The sequence below is a fragment of the Salpingoeca rosetta genome, assembly GCF_000188695.1.
Source record: "Salpingoeca rosetta unplaced genomic scaffold supercont1.9, whole genome shotgun sequence".
NCBI classification, from domain to species: Eukaryota; class Choanoflagellata; order Craspedida; family Salpingoecidae; genus Salpingoeca; species Salpingoeca rosetta.
The window spans coordinates 979,204-997,828 of NW_004754925.1; the positions used below are offsets into that span (position 1 = coordinate 979,204).

Genomic DNA, 18,625 nt, shown 5'->3' on the forward strand with positions numbered 1-18,625 from the left:
TGAACCGCCGTTGACAAGTTGTTCATGCTGTTAGCAAGTCAGCCATGCATCTCTTCTCAACTCTGACACACACACACACACACACACACACACACACACACACACACACACACACACACACACACACACACACACACACACACGTTCTCTGTTTGTCACTGTCTCCCTGGCTGTCCCTGTCACTGTCTGTCTCTTGTTCTCGGTGTCAGGCCATGTGCGCAAGATTGGACCACCGTCGGCCTTCCTTGATCTGCAGCAGCTGCTGGGCAGCCAAGACAACAACAACAACAACAACAACAACAACAACAACAACAACAACAACAACAACAACAACAACAACAACAACTAAGTGTGCAATGTGCATTGTGCTTCGTCAAGGTGGGATGATTGGTGCTTTCTCAGGCTTGGGTTTGTTGGCACCGCGTGTGCTCAGTTTCGAATAAAACATACGCTAGGGAATCGTCATGTGGTGGACGCTGAATACACAACACGGCGTAAGAGGTGAACACTGACCGTTCAAGATAGGATGAAAACATGTATTGTCTGTTGTCTGTTTGCAGCCTGGTCTGTTGTATTGTCACAACTACGCCGCACAACACCTATCACCTGAAATAACAACGTTTGCACTCACGCACATGCAAACACGCACGCACACACGCATACACACGCACACACACTCACACACTCACACACTCACACACACACACACGGCTCAGGGCGTGGGCTGCATGTGTGGGAGCCCTGCTGCCTCTTCATCTGTTGCATAATGGCCCGTGGACAGGCCGACGGCAGCCTTTGTTCGCTGGTACCACGTTGCCGCCTGCGTGTTCTTCATGACATCATCAAAGCTCTCCAGGCCCTCCAGACTGTTGATGGCTGCAACGAACAGCAAAACCATGACGACGGCGGTGTCCAAAGATGACATGAGTGGTGCAAGAGGAACAGGGCCGTCCGCGACACACACTTGCGCATCGCATAGGCAGAAGGTAACACGACAGGAAACACATTCAAACACACACATTCAACGCACGCACACAGTCATACACACATTAATGTAAACACACACACACATACACACAATAATGTAAACACACACACACGCTCATACATACACAAATTAATTTAAACACACACACACATGCCCATACACACAATAATGTAAACACACACACACGCTCATACACATACACACGTCATACACACACAGCCACACACACAGCCACACACGCAGCCACACACACACACACACAGTCACACACAGTCGCACACATACATACGCACACACGACAAGTGCACACCTGCATACACGGCGAGGTCTGCGCTGCCTGGTTTGTATGTTCCACTCATAAACTCACGTTCTGCTCAAACCAGCAACAACCGCAAACCAAGGAAGCAGTTCACACATGTGTGTGAGTATGTGCCAGCCTTTGACAAACCCATACACGGTCTTCTTCTTCCCCACATCGCGACTACACCAGCTCTCCACACCAGCAATAGCAGCAGTACGCCTTGTCGAGCGTGTTGGTCAGCACGAGGGCTCACCGCCAAGGGCGTTGATGAAGGAGTCGACGTCTTGGTAGATTTCTTGGCGTGGGTCCTGGATGCCGTACTTCTTGTTGAGCTTGAGCTTGCACAGCAGGTACATGATCACTGCGCCAGAGTACCTGGCCATGGTGCGCTCGGTTGGCGTGAACTGAAAGGACGCGTTGAGGAGGTAGTCAAACGACTGCAGGCTCTCCGACATGGTGCGGTAAATGTTGGAGGGGAGGAGATGGACGAGCCGGTCATCCACCCACTTGATCCAGCGCTGCTCCTCCTCAGTTGTATCACGGTAGTGTGGGCTCCCGCTGGCCTTCACGCGCTCGGTCAGCTGAGCCAGGATGACTGCGGAGTCGTTGATCTGCGTCCCGTCAGCAAGCAGCACGGGGACCTTCTTGTAGTCTGTGAAGTTGAGCTGCTTCTTTCGCAGCGGTTCCACTTCCACCTTTGCATACGGGATGCGATGGTAGTCCATAAACACCCGCACCTTGTTGCAAAACGGGCATGGCGCGTACTGGTACAGCACGAGCCCGCTCGATGATGCCTGCGCTGGTGACGCTGGTGTGTTGCAGTTGCTGGCGACCGCCTCTTCGCAGCTGACTTTGTTTGGGAAAGACGACCACCACGAAGACAGCACCGAGGAAGAAGAAGACGAAGAAGAAGAAGAAGAAGAAGAAGCAGCAGGAGGGGAAGAAGGAGAAGAGGAAGAAATAGAGAAAGAAGGGTTGACTGCCAGGCTTGCGGTGGCCACTGCTCCGCCACCTCCCACCAACATGACCACAGCCCGCCTCAACCCAACACCACCACCACCCAACATGCTGCTTGTGCTGTGCTGTCGCGCGTTGTCGCTGACGAACCCACGTTGCGTTGGGTTGCGCGAAGTTCGGAAAATATGCTGGTGTTATTACCATTTTTCGACCCTTGACTCCATGTAAACAAACCACCGAAAGAGAGGAAGCACAGCAAGACAGCCACCACCCTCACACCTTCCACACCACCTTCTTCTTGCGCCGCTTCTTCTTCTTCTTCTTCTTCGAGAGAGAGCTTCATGTCGCCCACACGCATCATCATCATCATCTGAGATGGCAAGAGGAGAAGGAGATGCGGCCAGCGGTGGAGCAGCCTCATCGTCAAAGAAACATGGCTCCAACAACACCAACACAGGTGCCAACACAGGTGCCAACACAGGTGCCAACACAGGTGCCAACACAGGTGCCAACACAGGTGCCGCCACAACCACCACCACCGGCAACAGCACCGGCAACAGCAGCACCACCGCCACCACAACCACAACCAAAGCAGGAGGTGGCGGCAAGAAGAAGCGAACGAGCAACGCCAAGGGAAAAGCCAAGGCAAAGGGCAAGGCGAATAAGTTGACAGCCAACCTTGCCAACACCAACTACGACATGGTCCGGCAAGTGTGCCGTGAACTGGGCTTCAAGATCAAGACGTCCCCGACCACGATGGACTGCAACCTGCTGTGGTTTGACTGCTGTCCACCGGGCGAGGTGTTCACCAAGCTGCTTCCTTATCAGCGCATGAACCACTTCCCAGGCACGGGCCAGATCACGCGCAAGGACAACCTGGCACGAAACCTCAACCGCCTCCTGCGCGTGTGCAATGGCAACGTGCTCGACATCTTCCCGCGCTCCTGGGTCCTGCCGGCCGATCTGCAGCACTTCCGCAAGTACGTCGACGACTGTAAGAAGGCAAAGGCAAAGAAGAAGCCCACCTTCATCTACAAACCCATCAACGGCGCTCGCGGCATTGGCATTGCAGTCACGCAGAACCCGTCACAGATCCCCACGCAGGACTCCCTGCTCGTGCAGGAGTACCTCCCAAAGCCGTTCTTGGTGGACGGGTACAAGTTTGACCTGCGCCTGTATGTGCTGCTGACATCGTGCGACCCGCTGCGCGTGTATCTCTTCAAGGACGGGCTCGTGCGCCTCTCCACCACCCCGTACAAGGCGCCCACGAAGAAGAACGTGGCCGACGTCACCATGCACCTCACAAACTACTCGCTCAACAAGGGCGCAGAGAACTTCCAGCAGACCGACGACGACGACACGGGCAGCAAGCGCACATACCAGTGGCTGCTCAAGCACCTTGCGGATGAGCACGGTGTCGACACAGACCGGCTGCAGAAGCGCATCGCAGACGTCATCATCAAGACGGTCATTGTGGCGCTGCCGTTTGTGCGCCAGGGATATGCGGCGTGCCAGCTGCACCGCGGGCGCAACAGGGGCGGCCGCGCACCCCCGCGCCAGAGCATGTGCTTCGAGGTGCTCGGGTTTGACGTGCTGCTCACATCGAAGCTCAAGCCGTACATTATCGAGGTCAACCGCGCGCCAAGCTTCACGTGCGACTCGCAGCTCGACGCCCGCATCAAACACGGCGTGCTGCAGTCCGCGCTGCGCATGATGCACATTCGTCCGCAGGAGCGCAAGGCGTGGCAGGCAGAGGCAAAGGCATCGGCACTCAGGCGCTTGCACAAGCAAACACCATCAAGCACGTCCACCACCACCAGCGGCACCAGCGGCAGCAAGAACAGCAACAGCAACAACAACAGCAACAGCAACAAGAGCATCAGCAACGGCAATCGTGCTGGAAATGCACGCGCCACAGCATCTTCTTCGAAAGCGAAAGCAGCGCCAAACGGTGATGGCGTTGCTGCAGCTGCGATTGCGAGGGCAAACCGACTTCTGCACTGTGACGATGGGAGCGGCGAAGTGAGCGAAGCAGAGCCACTACCGCGCCGCCGCGGCCACCACTGGTACTCGCACACGCACACACGCATGCACGCAACGAAATGCCGCGGATCCGCGGCAGCGGCAGCGGCAGCGGCAGCAGCAACCGGCAGGGGAAGAGGAGGCGGTGGCAGTGATGCTGACGCTGACAACGACGACACTGATGATGTTCACAAAGGGGAGGAAAAGCAGCGAGTAGGTGATGGTCGAGACGACCACAATAGCACCGCCGAAACCAAAGATGATCGTGATGATGATGATGATGACGACGACGACGATGAGGATGAGGATGATAATGAGAACGAGAATGATGAGGATGAGGATGAGGAGGATGATGACGACACCAATGATGATAACTGTGATGATGATGGCGTAAGCGTTGATGGCGATGGTGGCAGTATGCAGGATCGGGAGGCGCAGAAGCAGATGGCGTACGAGGACGAGCACAGCGGTGACTACCATCGCATCTTCCCGCCAGAGAACGAAGGGCTGTTGCTGCAGTATGAGGCCCTCATGTCCAAGGCCCTTGGTGTGGTGCAGACGTCCGTGGGTACGCGCGTGCGCCAATCGAACCATCAGCTGCCCACGTCATCGTCGTCATCATCATCGTCATTATCCACACGACAGCGCTCCACGGGCACCACAGCCGGCGTTGGTGCCTCTGCGTCGTCAACATCAGCGGCAATGGTGTCTGCTTCATCCTCTGCAAGGTCGCTACGCACACGTGCGCCCACGTTGCCTGCAGGCACCACCGCGTCTGATGGCGGCAGCCTTGTGACGTCGCGATCGGCTTCGTCGCTGGCGTCCTTGCGTCGTCACCCGCGTGTGCCCGCGCAGCGTGGTTTATCGCTTGGCCGGGCAGAGGAGCAGCGCAAACGCGACCAGGGCCTGGTGCTCTTCCTGCACCACCTGCTGCTGAACGGCGCAGCCACCATTGGCATTGACGAGTTTGATGAGGAGGTGGTGGAGCACGCGACTGACATTGAGGAAACGTTTGTGCAGCACCGGGCGCGCATTGCAAAGTACTGGCTGCGCACGCTGTCGCCTGCAGATCGCCACCGCATCCTGGTGTCGTGCCGGCAACGCGTCATGAGCACGGCAGCGTCGCTCCTCGCCTCCACAGCACCGGCATCGACAGCCATGGACCGTGCCGGTAGTGGTGGTAGTGGCGGTGGTGGCGGTGGACACAGAAAGGGCCTTAGTCCGCGGGCGGCACGTGTGGTTGCGCGCGTGTTTGACCGGCTGTCGTTCAGCCACGGCCAAGGGCTGTGGAACTGCTTCACGCTGCCCAGCTCGTCCTGGCAGGCGATTGAGCCGCTGATGGCAATTGTGAGTCCAACCGAGGAAGAGAAACACCTGTGCTCGCGGCTGGTGTTTCTGACCAAGCACTTGCTGCTGTGTTTGTATGCGAAGCATGACATTAATGAGGCTGCGCGTTGGTGTGATTCCACACCTGTGGACGACGCAGCAGTGGACGCACAAGGCGCAGACGGGCCACAGCACCACCACCACAACCAACACCACCACAACCAACACCAACAACAAGAACACCACCAACAGCAGCAGCAGCAGCGACAGCAACAACAACAACATGTGCCTGCAGTTGGCTCGCCCGTTCCTTGCCGCTATCGCTCCATGACGACGACGACGACGACGACAAGCACGCCAGCAGCAAAGGAAGCACCCGCCACTGGCGTCTCTGCAGCGCGTGGGCTGACACGGCGCATGATGGCGCTGCCGTATCAGCACCACCAGGAGAACGCTCGCCACACCCCGCGCAACCACCATCAGCAGCAGCAGCAGCAGCGACCACAGGCGCCCCCGCTTGCGTCGCCTTTGCTTCGTCGTGCGGCGTCCACCTGTGCGCATGTTCCCCGCGTACAGCCGCTCATGTCTCTTCCCGTTCACACCATCTCCTTTGATTCGCCCAGGAGGCGATGATTGTTGCTCGTTTTTGTGTGTGCGTGTGTGTGCGTGTGTGCGTGCGTGCATGTGCGCGCGTGTGTGCTGCTGCATGTGTGTGTGTGTGTGTGCTGCATTTGTGTGTGTGTGTGTGCGCGCGCGCGCGCGCGTGTGTGTGTGTGTGTGTACCTGTGCATGCGTGTGGTGTTGTGCAACAGCTTCAACAGCGTTTGTCTTTCTACATTTTGCTTGGCGCAGGTGTCGCCGTCTGGAGCCTTTCCTTTTTTTTTTTTCTTTGGTGCTTTTGAAAGCGAAGCATAAACGAACTCATGCATTTCCCATCAGGGACGCAGCAAGTCTCATGCCCTGCCGTGCAATGGAAGGTGTGGAGGGAGGACCAAGCGCTGCGTGTGCTTGCGTCGTGCTGCTGTGTTGTTGTTCGTCAAATGGCGCCATATGTTGTTGCCTGTTGTGCTATGCTGCGAATCTTTGTGGATGTTTTCCTTTGGTTTTCCAGCCAAACAGCAAAACAAACAAACACACCAACCGTGCTCCTCCTGCATTTCCATAACGCCCCCCACCCAACACACCAAAGCACATCACACCAAAGCACAGCACAGCACAAGGTCATGGCCTCCACTGCTGGTTGTGATGTGTTCCTTTCCTGCCATGAGAATGGGGATGTCACGAGAACACTGAGGGCTGCATTGGAGCAGCGTGGGGTGCGCGTGTTCTCACCAGGAGACGATGACGGCAGAGGTGGCAAATCCAGTGCTACGGCAGCCGTGCTTGCATGCACGCTGGCAGTGATCATGGGCACGAAGGACTACGGCAAGCGGTCGCGAAACAAGGCCAGCTCCGCTGCCCAGCTGCGTTCCATCCTCAAACACAACAAGCCCTTCTTTCTCATCAAGATGTGTGACAAGTTCGCCTCGCGGGATGTGCGCAAGCGCCTCCCAGACGCGCGTGCACATTACACCTTGCCAAGCCCAACAACAGCCATTCCCTCGCAGCTCATCGACGCCATCATCTCAAAGCTGCAGGTGTGTGTGTGTGTGTGTGTATGTGTGTGTGAACAAGTACATATGGTGCGTATTGGCATTCGTCTCACATACGCAGTGTTCGGCGATCATTTCTTTCCTGCACACACACACACACACACACACAAAACAAGGCTCGCATACTCACATACGCTTACTTCTAACTCATGTCTCTTCAACCAGGCGATTGTGCCTGCCAACAGCAGCCGGCAATTTGGATGGCAGGCACCGCTACAGCAGCAGCAGCAGCAACGACAACAGCAGGAGCAGCCGGTCAGTGGTCTACTTGCTGTTGTCATTCGGTTCTTGCCTGCAGGCACGTCACAAACACTGTCACACACACTCACTCACTCACACTCACTCACACACACACACACTCACTCACACTCACTCACTCGCACTCATTCACACTCATTCACACACACACACAAACACTCACTCACACACTCACTCACTCACTCACTCACACACTCACTCACACACTCACTCACACACTCACACACTCACACACACACGGTTCAGGTACCTGCCTCGCAGCGCACATACTTGGAGCCTGCTGACACATTTGAGCAAAGAGACTTGTTCAACGCCACGTATGAGGCCGTGCGACCAAACCCTGCCGCTGCTGGCGCGACCACCAACACGAACACAAACACCAGCGCGATCATAGGCACTGCGGCCCACAGCAGCAGCAGCAGCAGCAACAGCAACACGGCCGACCCCGATGACAGCAACGGCAACAGCAGCGGTGACTACTTGGAAGTGACTGCGGCCACCAACGTGGAAGCCGACAACACCTACGAAACCGCGGGCTTGGGCGACTTTGATGTGTACGGCACAGAGTCCACACAGCAGCAGAAACCCGGTACAGCCACCACCACCACAGCGACCAACCCCAGCAGCAAAGAAGACAAGCCCGCGTACGATACGCCTGACCCGGGAAACTTTCAAGTGTATGGCACAGCTGATGCCACCCCATCGACCACCACAGACACCACCACTGGTGCTGCGGGCCGAACATATTTGACGCCCGTAAGTAGAGGAGTCCATCAAGAGGAGACGTACGACCAGGTCGGGTTGGGCGACTTCTCCGTGTACGGCGAAGCCTCGACGGACGATGCGCAGCTGCTCTCTGCGCTGGGACACAGACAAGGCAAGGAGGGCCAGCACCTGATGATGCGGCCCCTGCACAAGGACTTCACGGCCCTGGGCTCAGAGACCACGACGGAGCAGGTGGCCGTGTCAAAGGGCAGATCGAGCAAGCGTCTGCTCCTCGTCGGCATCGTCGTTGCGTTAATTGTGGCTGCTGCCGTCGCTGTTCCCATTGCCATCACCTCAACTGGGCCCGCTGCCACCAGCAAGTCCAAATCAAACAGCACCACCGCGCCCACCACCACATTGCCGACTACCACCAGCACGGCACAGTCAGGTCTGTCAACTACCGCAACCACAACGACAACAACGACACAGCTCTGCTCTGGCATCAGCACTGATGTGCTCGACTGCAGCAGCATAACATCGCGTCAAGCCATTGCAGCAGCCGCGCCCTGTGAGGTTGCTGCTGTCACCTCGTGCTGCTGCGACGAGTTTTACCGCCTGCGCAGTGTCACTGGCTCCATCTCAGTGTCGCCTCTCGCACAAACGCTTGATCTCGGCCCACACCTGACGAGCATAGGTGGTGGTATCACAGCTGCCAATGGCGCGCTGACAGAGGTAGACTTGGGTCAAGTCACCCTGTTGGGCGGATTTATCAGCCTTCGCGACAACGCCATCACCCGCGTGCGCTTTGGGCAGCTCGTCTTCGTGGGCGACAGCGTTGATTTGGAAAACAACGCCCTCACCTCCATCGATGTCGGTCAGCTTCCACCCTCTGCTGGTGGCGCTCGCCTGTCAGGCAACCCCATCAAGCACCTACGCGTCTCCCATGCTGGGGATAACGTGCCCAGGGCCGTTGATCTCGGCTGCGCCTCCTTCACCCTCAACAACGCGCAGGGCACGCCAACAGCACTCAACCTCTCGTCGTGTGCGCTGGAGGTGCTGGATCTGGCTGACATCACGGGTGCGTTTGACGTGATTGACGTGCGCGGCAACGCCAACCTGACGCAACTCGTGCTCGGCCAGGCGCTTGCCCCCAACGGCACCGTCTTCCTTGATTTCTTCACGCTTTCCCGCGCTCAGCTTCAAGACATGGCAGGCAACGTGCACGTGGATGTTGGGGCGGACACAACGGAGCTGCTATTCGACAGCTTGCAGCGTGTTAATGGCAGCTTGCGCGTTGTGGGCACGCGTCCCGCATCTGTGCAGCTTGACACGCTGACTGCCGTTGGCGGCGACGTCGACTTGCGCGGCCTGCCGCTGCAGTCCTTCCACGTTGGGCGATTGTCAGAGGTTGGGGGCAAGGTTTATGGGGTGGGCACGACCAGCTTCAGCATCCGCTCTGGCGTGCTGACCGGTGATGTCACCATCACAGCCAGCATGCATGCCCTCATGGCCCTCAGCTTTGGCGACATCGAGTACATGCAGGGCTCCCTTCTGGTGTCCGGCACGCCCGAGTCGCCCAACAAGATCAGCAGCATCAACTTTGGCTCCATGCTGCGCATCTTGGAACAACTCGTCATTGAGCACAGCCCAATCGCACACATCAACTTGGGCGGTGTGACCAGCGTTCGCTCCCTGCGAGTTGCACACACCGCAGCCACGGCTATCACGGCCACCAGTCTGGACGATGCGACACAACTGAGCATCAGCGACAACGACTACCTCTCTACGCTCAGCTTTCCCGCCCTGCACGATGTGTTTGAAGACTTGCGCGTGCAGCGCAACCCGCAGCTCACCCTCATCGACACATCTGCCCTGTTGACCGTGGAGGCGTCCGTGTACATCACCGACAATGCAGCCCTGGTTGATCTCCGCATGGATGGCCTGACGACCGTGTTTGTGGACATCCACATCCACGACAACGCCAAGCTGCCCAGTCTGGCGCTGGATGCCCTCTCGAGCATAGTGCGGCACGTGTATCTGCAACGGAATGCGCTCACCAGGGCCAGCCTCTCAGCCATCAGCGAGGTGCGCGGTAACCTCGACTTGAGCTTCAACCGCCTCGCGGCTTTGGACCTCACGGGATTGGTGACGGTGGAAGGCGAGCTGGATCTGAGCGTGAACGAGGTGGTGTCGGTCGACCTCGGTCTACTGCGCTCGGTGGGGGCCGCCTTTCTCGTTCGCCACACCAACATCGCCAACATCACCCTCACCAACCTGGACAGCGTCGGCGGTGACCTTGACCTGCGGTTCAACGCGCTCACCAGCCTGGACATCCCACGCCTTGCCCGCGTGTCCGGCAGCGTGCGGCTCAACTCGAACCAGCTCACCGGTGTCACATGTGACCTGCTTCTGGACGTGCAAGGCAGCATCTTGCTGGACAACAACAACCTGCCGAGCATTGACTTCCCACAGTTGAGCAGAGTTAACGGCGATGTTTCGTTTGCATTCAACGCCATCACTCAGGTGTCGCTTGGGGCGCTGACCAGCGTCGGCAGACATCTCTCCGCGCACCGCAACCATCTCCCAAGCTTCAGCTTTGGCCAGGTCGCGGCTGTTGGCGGCGATGTTTACCTCTCCTCCAACGACCTGACGGCCCTCGACCTTGCTGCGCTCACCAGCGTTGGCGGCGGCTTGTATCTGCAGCACAACCTGCTCACGTCGCTGTCCTTTGCGTCCCTGCAGCACGCGGGCGGTGACATCGATGCCAGCAGCAACAGCATTTCGATCATCGACTTTGGCGATGCCCTGGTGCGCACCGCGGGTGATCTGGATCTCACCCAGAACGCCTTCAGCAACCTTGCGTTTGACGGTGCCTTGGCGTTCATCAACGGCTCTCTGATCTTGTCGAGCAACGACGACCTCGGCAGCGTTGACTTGCAGAACCTGACGCATGTCCGGGGCGACATTGTCGCCTCTTCCAACCCAAACCTCAGAAACATGAGTCTTGGCAACGTGACTGACCTGGGTGGGAGCCTGCGCCTGGACGGCAGCCGGCTGACGCGTCTCAGCCTGGGCAATCTCAAACACGTGGACGGGAGCATCCACATCCCCGCCAACGAGCTCACGTCTATTGACTTTGGGCAGCTCACCAGCGTGGGCGAGCACATCAACCTTTCCGACAATGACCTGTGCACTGTCAACTTTGGCAGTGTCACTCAAGTGGGCGGAGACCTCCTGCTGAACTCCAACAAGCTGGCCACCCTGAGCTTTGGCGAGGTGTTGACGGTGGGTGGCAGCGTGGACATCAGCGGCAACGACATTGCCACCCTCAGCCTTGGTCCGCTGTCGCTCATTGGCCGCGACTTTACGGCGGAGGCCAATGAGCTGGAAACCATCTCCTTCCCCAAGCTCGCGCAGGTCGGGGGCTCGCTGACGCTGAGGGAAAACAAGCTCTCTGGCATCTCCTTTGGTACGCTCACTGCCGTTGGTGGCGGGTTTGATCTGTCGTCCAACTCGTTCGAGTTTCTCACCGTGGGTTCGCTCGAGCGGGTGGCTGGGTCTTTCAAGCTCCAAAACAACCCACTCGGCTCCATTGACTTTGGCTCGCTGGCGTTCGTGGGCGATGACGTGGATTTGAGCGCAACGAGTGTGAGCATGTTCAAGTTTGGCAAGCTGCAGTACGTGCTTGGGGAGCTAACCCTGGACGAGAACGCGGCTCTGAGCACGTTTGACTTTTCGGTACTGCCTCCCTTCCGAGGGAGCGTACGACTGCCGGAAGTGGCGCTGTCATCCGCAAGCAACCTCGACTTCAACAGCAGCGTCGCCATCGAGCAGAATCAGGGCAGTCTCTACATCTTCATCTCGGCCTTTGACCACATTGCCGGGGACCTTGATCTCCAAGCCAACAGCCTGACCTTGGTCACTTTCGGCCCCTTGTCGAAGATTGGCGGCAGCCTGCTCCTTCAAGCCAACATTCTGCAGGCCTTTGATGCTGGCAACGTTGCTGAAGTGGGAGGGGACCTTATCCTGACCAACAACGGCGCTCTGAACGACGTTGACTTTGGTATGCTGACGCGAGTGGGTGGCGGTGTGCTCTTGGACGCCAACAGCCTGGACGGCCTTGACACCGGACTACTGCGGGAAATTGGAGGCGATCTCTCCGTGACTTACAATGCGCTCACTGCCATGAACTTTCCCAACCTGCTGCGAGTCAACGGCAGCTTGGCCGTCACCAAGACTGCGCTGCAGATGCTTGATCTGGGCAGCCGCTTGCGGGACATTGGTGGCGACTTGCGCCTGGAGTCTAACGATCTCACGCAAGTTGACTTTGGGGAGCTGACACGCGTTGGCGGGGCGTTGCGTCTGGACCACAACCGCTTTCAGAGCGTGAGCTTTGGGCAAGTCACACATGTCGGGGGCGACCTGGACGTGTCGCACAACGATGCGCTGCCAAGCCTTGACTTTCACGCCCTGCCGGAGGTTGGCAGCACGCTGTACATCGACGTGCAGGTGCTGGAGTCGGTCAGCCAGCTGCACATCAACAGCAGTCTGGGTATCAGCCTGGCTGGCAAGTCAGCCTTCCAAGATGCTTCTCTGGGCAGCGTCAACGGCACGCTGTACCTCAACCACGAACCTGACGTGCAAAGCATCACATTTGCCACGCTCACCGCCATTGGTGGCGATCTGGACCTGAGCAGTGACAGCGTGTTGAAGACCCTTGACTTGGGCACACTGGAGATGATAGGTGGTGACCTGTTGCTGTCGCAGATGCAACAGCTGACGCAGATATCGTTTGGCTCCCTGGCTGCGATTGGCGGAAGCTTAAGCCTTCAAGTTGCCCTGGCGCTGCCAGCCATCCACCTCACCTCCATCGGCCGTATTGGGGGCGACCTGCACCTCCAGACAGCACATGAGCTGACAACGATTGACTTTGGAGCTCTCACGGGTGTAGGCGGGAGCGTTCAGCTGAGCAGCCTGGGCATGCTGAGCAACGTTAGCTTTGCGTCGGTGGACAGCATTGGCGGAGATGTTGACATCTCGCAGTGCTCCTCCCTCACCAGCGTGGACTTTGGCAGTGTTCGCAGCGTACGCGCTGACTTTGCATTGCTGGGCGACATTGGTGGGGATGTGGTTCTGCAACAGTGCTCTTCGCTGACGCGGGTGGACCTTGGTGGCGTTACGAACATTGGGGGTAGTCTGCAACTGAAGGGGAACCCGGCGCTGATTGAGGTGGACTTTGGCTCGCTGGCTCATGTTGGCGGGGTCGTGGACTTGACACAGTACAACTCGGCCCTTATCAGTGTGCGTTGCCGCGGCTTCAACGCTACCTGTGTTTGTGCTGGCGCAGGCGTGAAGTTTATCGACTGCCCCGTCATCTGCTCATCTTGCTGACGTAGCGCGCTGACTTGCTGAAGCACACACTGAACCGTAACCTGTGTGTTGCGTGGTGTGTTGTTTGATTGTGTGAGTGCCGTTTGTATGTGGTGTGTGTGTGTGGTGTGTGGTGTGTGGTGTGTGTGGTGTGTGTGGTGTGTGTGTGCTATGTGTGGTGTGTGTTGTGTGGTGCGTGTGGTGTGTGTGGTGTGGTGTGTGGTGTGTGGTGTGGTGTGTGGTGTGTGGTGTGTGGTGTGTGGTGTGTGTGTGTGTCTAACTTTCTAACTGCAAGTGTGTGTCAAGCGCCAACGTTCATGTGGATACGTAGTGGCTGTAGTGTAGTGACTGTGCCTCATCAATCCAGTGCTTTTTTGTGCATTTCTGTTTGCCTGTCCTCCTTTCTTGCTTTTCTCCTTGTTTCTGTTCTTCCCAGCTGATGATACGTGTCCGCTGTGTGGTGTGCAGCATAGCCTGTGTGATGTGGCCTCCTGGACGCTTGAGTGCTTGCATGTGCTGACATGAAGCCACTGAGTGCTCAAATCCTCTCGCGCTCTGTCTGGTTTGCTTCCTTGTGTGTAGATAATTGTGTGGCATCATTCATAAATCAGCGATCCCTTGCCAACAACAAGCAAAAGCAGCAGCACCCAACAACCAACAACCATCATGGCAGACGAAGAGGCACAGCCAACCACGCCTGGAAGCGAGGCAACGCCTCAACAGGAAGCGCAGCAACAACAAGAAGGAGAACAACAGGAACAGCAACAGCAGGAACAGCAAGAAGGACAGCAGCAGGAACAACAGCAAGACGGACAACAGCAGGAACAGCAGGGGCAGAGCGAGGCAGCGCCTGTCGATCAAGCCGCTGACGCATCGCAGCAGGAAGCGACCGACGAAGCGCCCAAGCAAGAAGGCGAAGGTGAACAGCAAGAAGAGCCACAGCCAGAGCAAAGCGCAGGCCAGAACGAAGAGGGCCAGCAGCCACAAGAGGGCCAGGAGGGACAAGAGTTGCAGCAGGAACACCAATTAAAACAACAGGAACAACAACAGCAAAACCAAGAGCAGCAGCCAGACCAAGCACAGAGCAACAGCGATGACGGCGGCGCTGGCGAGCAGACGACAGCAGCCCCGGAAGCAGGGCGCCCATCCATCAGCGTTGAGGACTATGACGACAACGTTGTTCTTGATGACGACGTAGCACAGCGGCTCCAGGTCGTGGAGGCCGAGTTGGAGAAGGTCAGGGCGGAGAAGGAGGCGCTGCGGTCACAAGTGGAGGACGCGTTGCAGCGGCTTCCAGACTACAAGCCCAAGCAAGAGCAAGCGCCCAAGGAAGAGCAGGAAGCGGCGCCCAATGCAGACACTGCCGGCAAAGACTATCAAGCCGCACAGGCTGCAGCTGAAGGCGAGAAGAACGGCGAGAAAGAGGCAGCCGAGGGTGATGGCAAGGCTGACGCAGGCGCAGGTGATGAGGGAGACGAGGCAGCGCCGTCAACAGACCAAGGAGATCAACCATCGGAGAAGGAAGATGATGGAAAGGCTGGAGATCAGGCAGCCGGTGAAGCGAAGGATGAAGGAGAGCAGCAGCAACCTGCAGCAGAGAGCTCAGGCGAGCAGCAGCAACACCAACAAGAGCAGCCAACCAGCGCAGAGGAGGAGCAGAAGGGAGGACAGGAGGAGCAATCGGCCCAAGGCAAGCAGGAGGAGGAGGAGGATGAGGAGACGTCCAAGGCCCGCCATGTGCTGGACACAAATGCAGAGCTTGAGCGGCGCATCCACGAACTGGAGGCGGAAGCGAGCCAGCTTCGTCTGGGCAACAGCAGCACAGCGTCACCCGCTGAAGGTCGCGGAAGTGAGGGCGGGGCCACCGAACAGCCGCAGGAGGGAGAGTCCACACAGAGCAGTGACGACGGCGAGGATGAGGCTGCACGGGCCATGAGTCCCGGGGATAGGCTGCGCGCCAACATTGCCAAGGTGGAGGAGCAGCTTGCGCAGCTACATGGGGAGCGCGAGCGTGCCAACTCTGTTGAGGAAGCGGAGGACCTTGATGCGGCCATCGCCACCAAAGAACAGGAGCTGGCGGCACTTCAGGATGCGCTGGAGTCGCTTGGACCGTCCCCGGAGGAGATTGCTGCGCGCAAGGAGCAGGAGAGGCGGCGACGCGAGGAAGAGGAGCGACGGGCCCGCGAGCGCGCCGAGCAGGAGCACGCGGCTGCACTCGAGCTGAAGCAACGGCGCATGGCGGCAACGCAGCGGCTGCAGGCCTTGCAGCGCGACCACGACGCCCTCACCAGCAGGAACGCCATTCTACAGGCGAACCTGGCCGAGCTGCTGCGGCGGCGGTTCAAGGACCAGAAGCCGCTTATGAAGCAAGGGGAGGCGCGCCTGCGGTACCAGGGCATCCTCAAGGACCTGGCCCGGTTCGCCACGGAGGACCAGGACACGAAGACATACTACACACAGGAGGTGCAGCCACGGACTTGTGTTGTTGTTGTTGTTGTTGTTGTTGTTGTTGTTGTTGTTGTTGTTGTTGTTGTTGTTGTTGTTGTTGTTGTTGTTGTTGTTGCTGTTTAAGTTGTTGTTGTTGTTGTTGTGTGAACGGATACTTTGCGCTTGGTCTGTTGTGTTGTGATGCGCTGTCGCTGCATGTGACCGAGATACTTCTGCGCGTGTGTTGTGTGCTTGTTGCTCGGTGCTCACCTTGTTGCCTGGCGTGTGTGCTGGGTGCCCCATTCAGCTTGCGCGCCTGCATGATCTGCAAGCCGTGCGCACGGAGGAGGTTGCCCAATCCGTCAAGGCGTACGCCAAGTTGCGCCGGCGCGTGGCCCTGCAGTCCATCAGGTAACATGCCATGCCATGCCCGCCTGCGTGTGTGGTGTGTATGCGCTGCTTGCCCCCCTTTCCCCTTGTTCGTTTTGGACGAAAGCTTGTGTTCTTGAATGCTCACTCACCCTTTGCTTGCTTTTTTCCTTGCTGGCTCGATCGACCATCCCTCGTCCGTCCTCACCCGCTATCCCATCTCATGCAATCGAATGCAATCGCTGCATTTCTCTGCGCCAGCTCTCGCAACGGCACCCGCCTGCGTGCCAACGAGTTTGCGCCCATGGACAAGGACTACGAGGAGAAGGAGGAGGAGCTTGCGGCAAGCCGCAGGAAGCACTATCGCCTCAAGGCCACGCTGGAACAGGCCCAGCACGAAATGCGTGAGAAGGACAAAATGTCCGGCGGGCTCCACCTCATCGACTTTGAGCAGCTCAAAATCGAGAACCAGGTGTGTGTGTGTTTTGTATGAACAGCTGCATGACTATGCGCTGTTGAGAGCATGCGGTTTGCTGTGGTTCGCAAGCTCACACACACACACACACACACACACACACACACACACACACACACACACACACACACACACACACACACACACACACACACACACACACAACACAACACAACACACATGCGCGCACAGACTGGAAAGTCGCACTTGGCCAACTTCTTGAGCGATACCATCACCAGCACAGATGGCGTCGACTACCTTCCGACACGAGGATGCAGGTGTGACGAAGGGATGGTACCTGTTCATATACCGTGTTTGCACTTGAAGTTGGCACTCCCTCTGTTCTGCTAAGCGTTTATCTCAAGGGCTCGTTCCGCATCAGTGTGTAGCTCACTGCGATCATGATTCACTGCGATTCTTTCTGAACACGCATCTGTCTGTCTGTCTGTCTGTCTGTCTGTCTCCCTTTTTGACGCATGCAGGATACTTGAGTTTGATGCAGAGACAGACACCGGTCGTCGCTCGGACATGTCAGTGGAGCTGTGGGATGTCAGCGGCGACATGAGGTGCGTGTGTGTGTGTTTGCGAAAGTGGGATGCATGTGTGGACTCGTTCTTCTGTGTGGCAGAGGTCAAGCATGTGGCATGCACCCGCTACTCCCTTTCACACACACACACACACACACACACACGTGTTCGTCTTTGCCAGTTATGAAAATGTGTGGCCCGCCATGGCGCAGGGGGCACACGGTGCTATCATCGTGTTTGACATCAACAAAATGGGTCAGGAGAACGACCTCGGGCCATGGTGCGTTGTGATAATGAAATTGTTTGTTTTTTTGTTCCCATGCTATTCGTGTCGGCGTGAAATGATTTCGTTGCACACTCTCCCCGTCACCACAACGCACACAATGCTGTTGTCTGCAAATGTTGGCTGTTCACCCGCTTCTTTCTTTGTTTCATGTGCCTTTCTCGGTCACCCATTCACCACATCGTGGATGTGCTGCTGCCTTTGCCGTGGGACCTCCGGCGATCTTGTTTGTTGTTATTCTGTGTACGTGTGTGTGTGTGTGTGTGTGTGTGTGTGTGTGTGTGTGTGTGTGTGTGTGTGTGTGTGTGTGTGTGTGTGTGTGTGTGTGTGTGTGTGTGTGTGTGTGTGTGTGTGTGTGTGTGTGTGCATTGCAGGTTCAAGACGTTTGTGAAGCGGGCTGGCCTTCGCAGCGGGCAATGCGTTGTCTTTGCCAACAACCCGTCCACAGAGAGCCCAACACGCTCAGATGTGGCAATCGGTGCGTCCAACACAACGGTGACATGGTGTTGCACTCGCCGAACGTTGTATCTGTTGTGTTGTGCCTGAATGTGCCAGCGTCTCGTGCCCACCAACAACAACAACAACAACAACAGCAACAACAACTTAAACAACAACTTACACAACAACAACAACAACAGCAAATTGCTGACTTTCATTCACCCTTCCTTTGTCAGTGACAACGTTGCCCAACCTCACCACACCATGTGCTACCTGTGTAACTGCCATGCGGTGCGTGCAACTGTGCACCACACCAGAGGGCCCGCTGTCCAAAGCGCGGCTGTACTCGACAGACATCAGCGAGCGGCCAGACGAGGTGCGGCAGGCGTTTAATCAGCTCATGGTCGGCGTGCGCGAACTCGTCCTTGCACGCAGGGAGAAGGAAGAAAACCAGATGCTCGGCATGTGATGTGATGTGTGTGTGTGTGTGATGTGATGTGTGTTTGTGTGTGTGTGTGTGTGTGTGA

General features: G+C 57.3%; 4 protein-coding genes across 4 annotated transcripts; 3 read left to right on the top strand and 1 right to left on the bottom strand.

Annotated features, from left to right (window-relative positions):
- Nucleotides 1–541: 541 nt before the first annotated feature.
- PTSG_04116 (glutaredoxin family protein) lies at nt 542–2,421 on the bottom strand. Its single transcript, XM_004994955.1, has 3 exons — nt 1,543–2,421; nt 1,299–1,358; nt 542–876 (listed from the first exon to the last, which is right to left on the bottom strand). Exons 1-3 carry the CDS (start codon nt 2,354–2,356, stop codon nt 713–715), a joined length of 1,038 nt encoding a protein of 345 aa, XP_004995012.1. The 5' UTR covers nt 2,357–2,421; the 3' UTR covers nt 542–712.
- Nucleotides 2,422–2,459: 38 nt separating this feature from the next.
- Nucleotides 2,460–6,496, top strand: PTSG_04117 (polyglutamylase; the record flags this gene model as incomplete). Its single annotated transcript, XM_004994956.1, has 2 exons — nt 2,460–6,147; nt 6,447–6,496. The coding sequence occupies exons 1-2, from the start codon at nt 2,622–2,624 to the stop codon at nt 6,494–6,496; spliced, it is 3,576 nt and encodes a 1,191-aa protein (XP_004995013.1). The 5' UTR covers nt 2,460–2,621.
- A 262-nt stretch (nt 6,497–6,758) lies between these two features.
- PTSG_04118 (uncharacterized protein) lies at nt 6,759–13,825 on the top strand. The gene is made up of 3 exons (XM_004994957.1): nt 6,759–7,231; nt 7,412–7,501; nt 7,751–13,825. Exons 1-3 carry the CDS (start codon nt 6,818–6,820, stop codon nt 13,598–13,600), a joined length of 6,354 nt encoding a protein of 2,117 aa, XP_004995014.1. The 5' UTR covers nt 6,759–6,817; the 3' UTR covers nt 13,601–13,825.
- Nucleotides 13,826–14,190: 365 nt separating this feature from the next.
- PTSG_04119 (uncharacterized protein) lies at nt 14,191–18,596 on the top strand. Its single transcript, XM_004994958.1, has 8 exons — nt 14,191–16,042; nt 16,314–16,417; nt 16,637–16,847; nt 17,043–17,128; nt 17,333–17,416; nt 17,559–17,657; nt 18,035–18,138; nt 18,416–18,596. Exons 1-8 carry the CDS (start codon nt 14,246–14,248, stop codon nt 18,565–18,567), a joined length of 2,637 nt encoding a protein of 878 aa, XP_004995015.1. The 5' UTR covers nt 14,191–14,245; the 3' UTR covers nt 18,568–18,596.
- Nucleotides 18,597–18,625: the final 29 nt, after the last annotated feature.

Bases quoted from the DNA above. Each gene is read 5' to 3' on its own strand.
- PTSG_04116 (XM_004994955.1), bottom strand. From the start codon at position 2,356: ATGTTGGGTGGTGGTGGTGTTGGGTTGAGGCGGGCTGTGGTCATGTTG. The intron at 1,359-1,542 runs GTGAGCCCTCGT...TGGTTTGAGCAG, and splicing joins CTTCATCAACGCCCTTGGCG to AACGTGAGTTTATGAGTGGA. The intron at 877-1,298 runs GTGTGCACTTGT...TGTTCGTTGCAG, and splicing joins AGACCTCGCCGTGTATGCAG to CCATCAACAGTCTGGAGGGC.
- PTSG_04119 (XM_004994958.1), top strand. From the start codon at position 14,246: ATGGCAGACGAAGAGGCACAGCCAACCACGCCTGGAAGCGAGGCAACG. The intron at 16,418-16,636 runs GTAACATGCCAT...TCTCTGCGCCAG, and splicing joins GTGGCCCTGCAGTCCATCAG to CTCTCGCAACGGCACCCGCC. The intron at 16,848-17,042 runs GTGTGTGTGTGT...ATGCGCGCACAG, and splicing joins AGCTCAAAATCGAGAACCAG to ACTGGAAAGTCGCACTTGGC.
- PTSG_04118 (XM_004994957.1), top strand. From the start codon at position 6,818: ATGGCCTCCACTGCTGGTTGTGATGTGTTCCTTTCCTGCCATGAGAAT. The intron at 7,232-7,411 runs GTGTGTGTGTGT...CTCTTCAACCAG, and splicing joins CCATCATCTCAAAGCTGCAG to GCGATTGTGCCTGCCAACAG. The intron at 7,502-7,750 runs GTCAGTGGTCTA...CACACGGTTCAG, and splicing joins GACAACAGCAGGAGCAGCCG to GTACCTGCCTCGCAGCGCAC.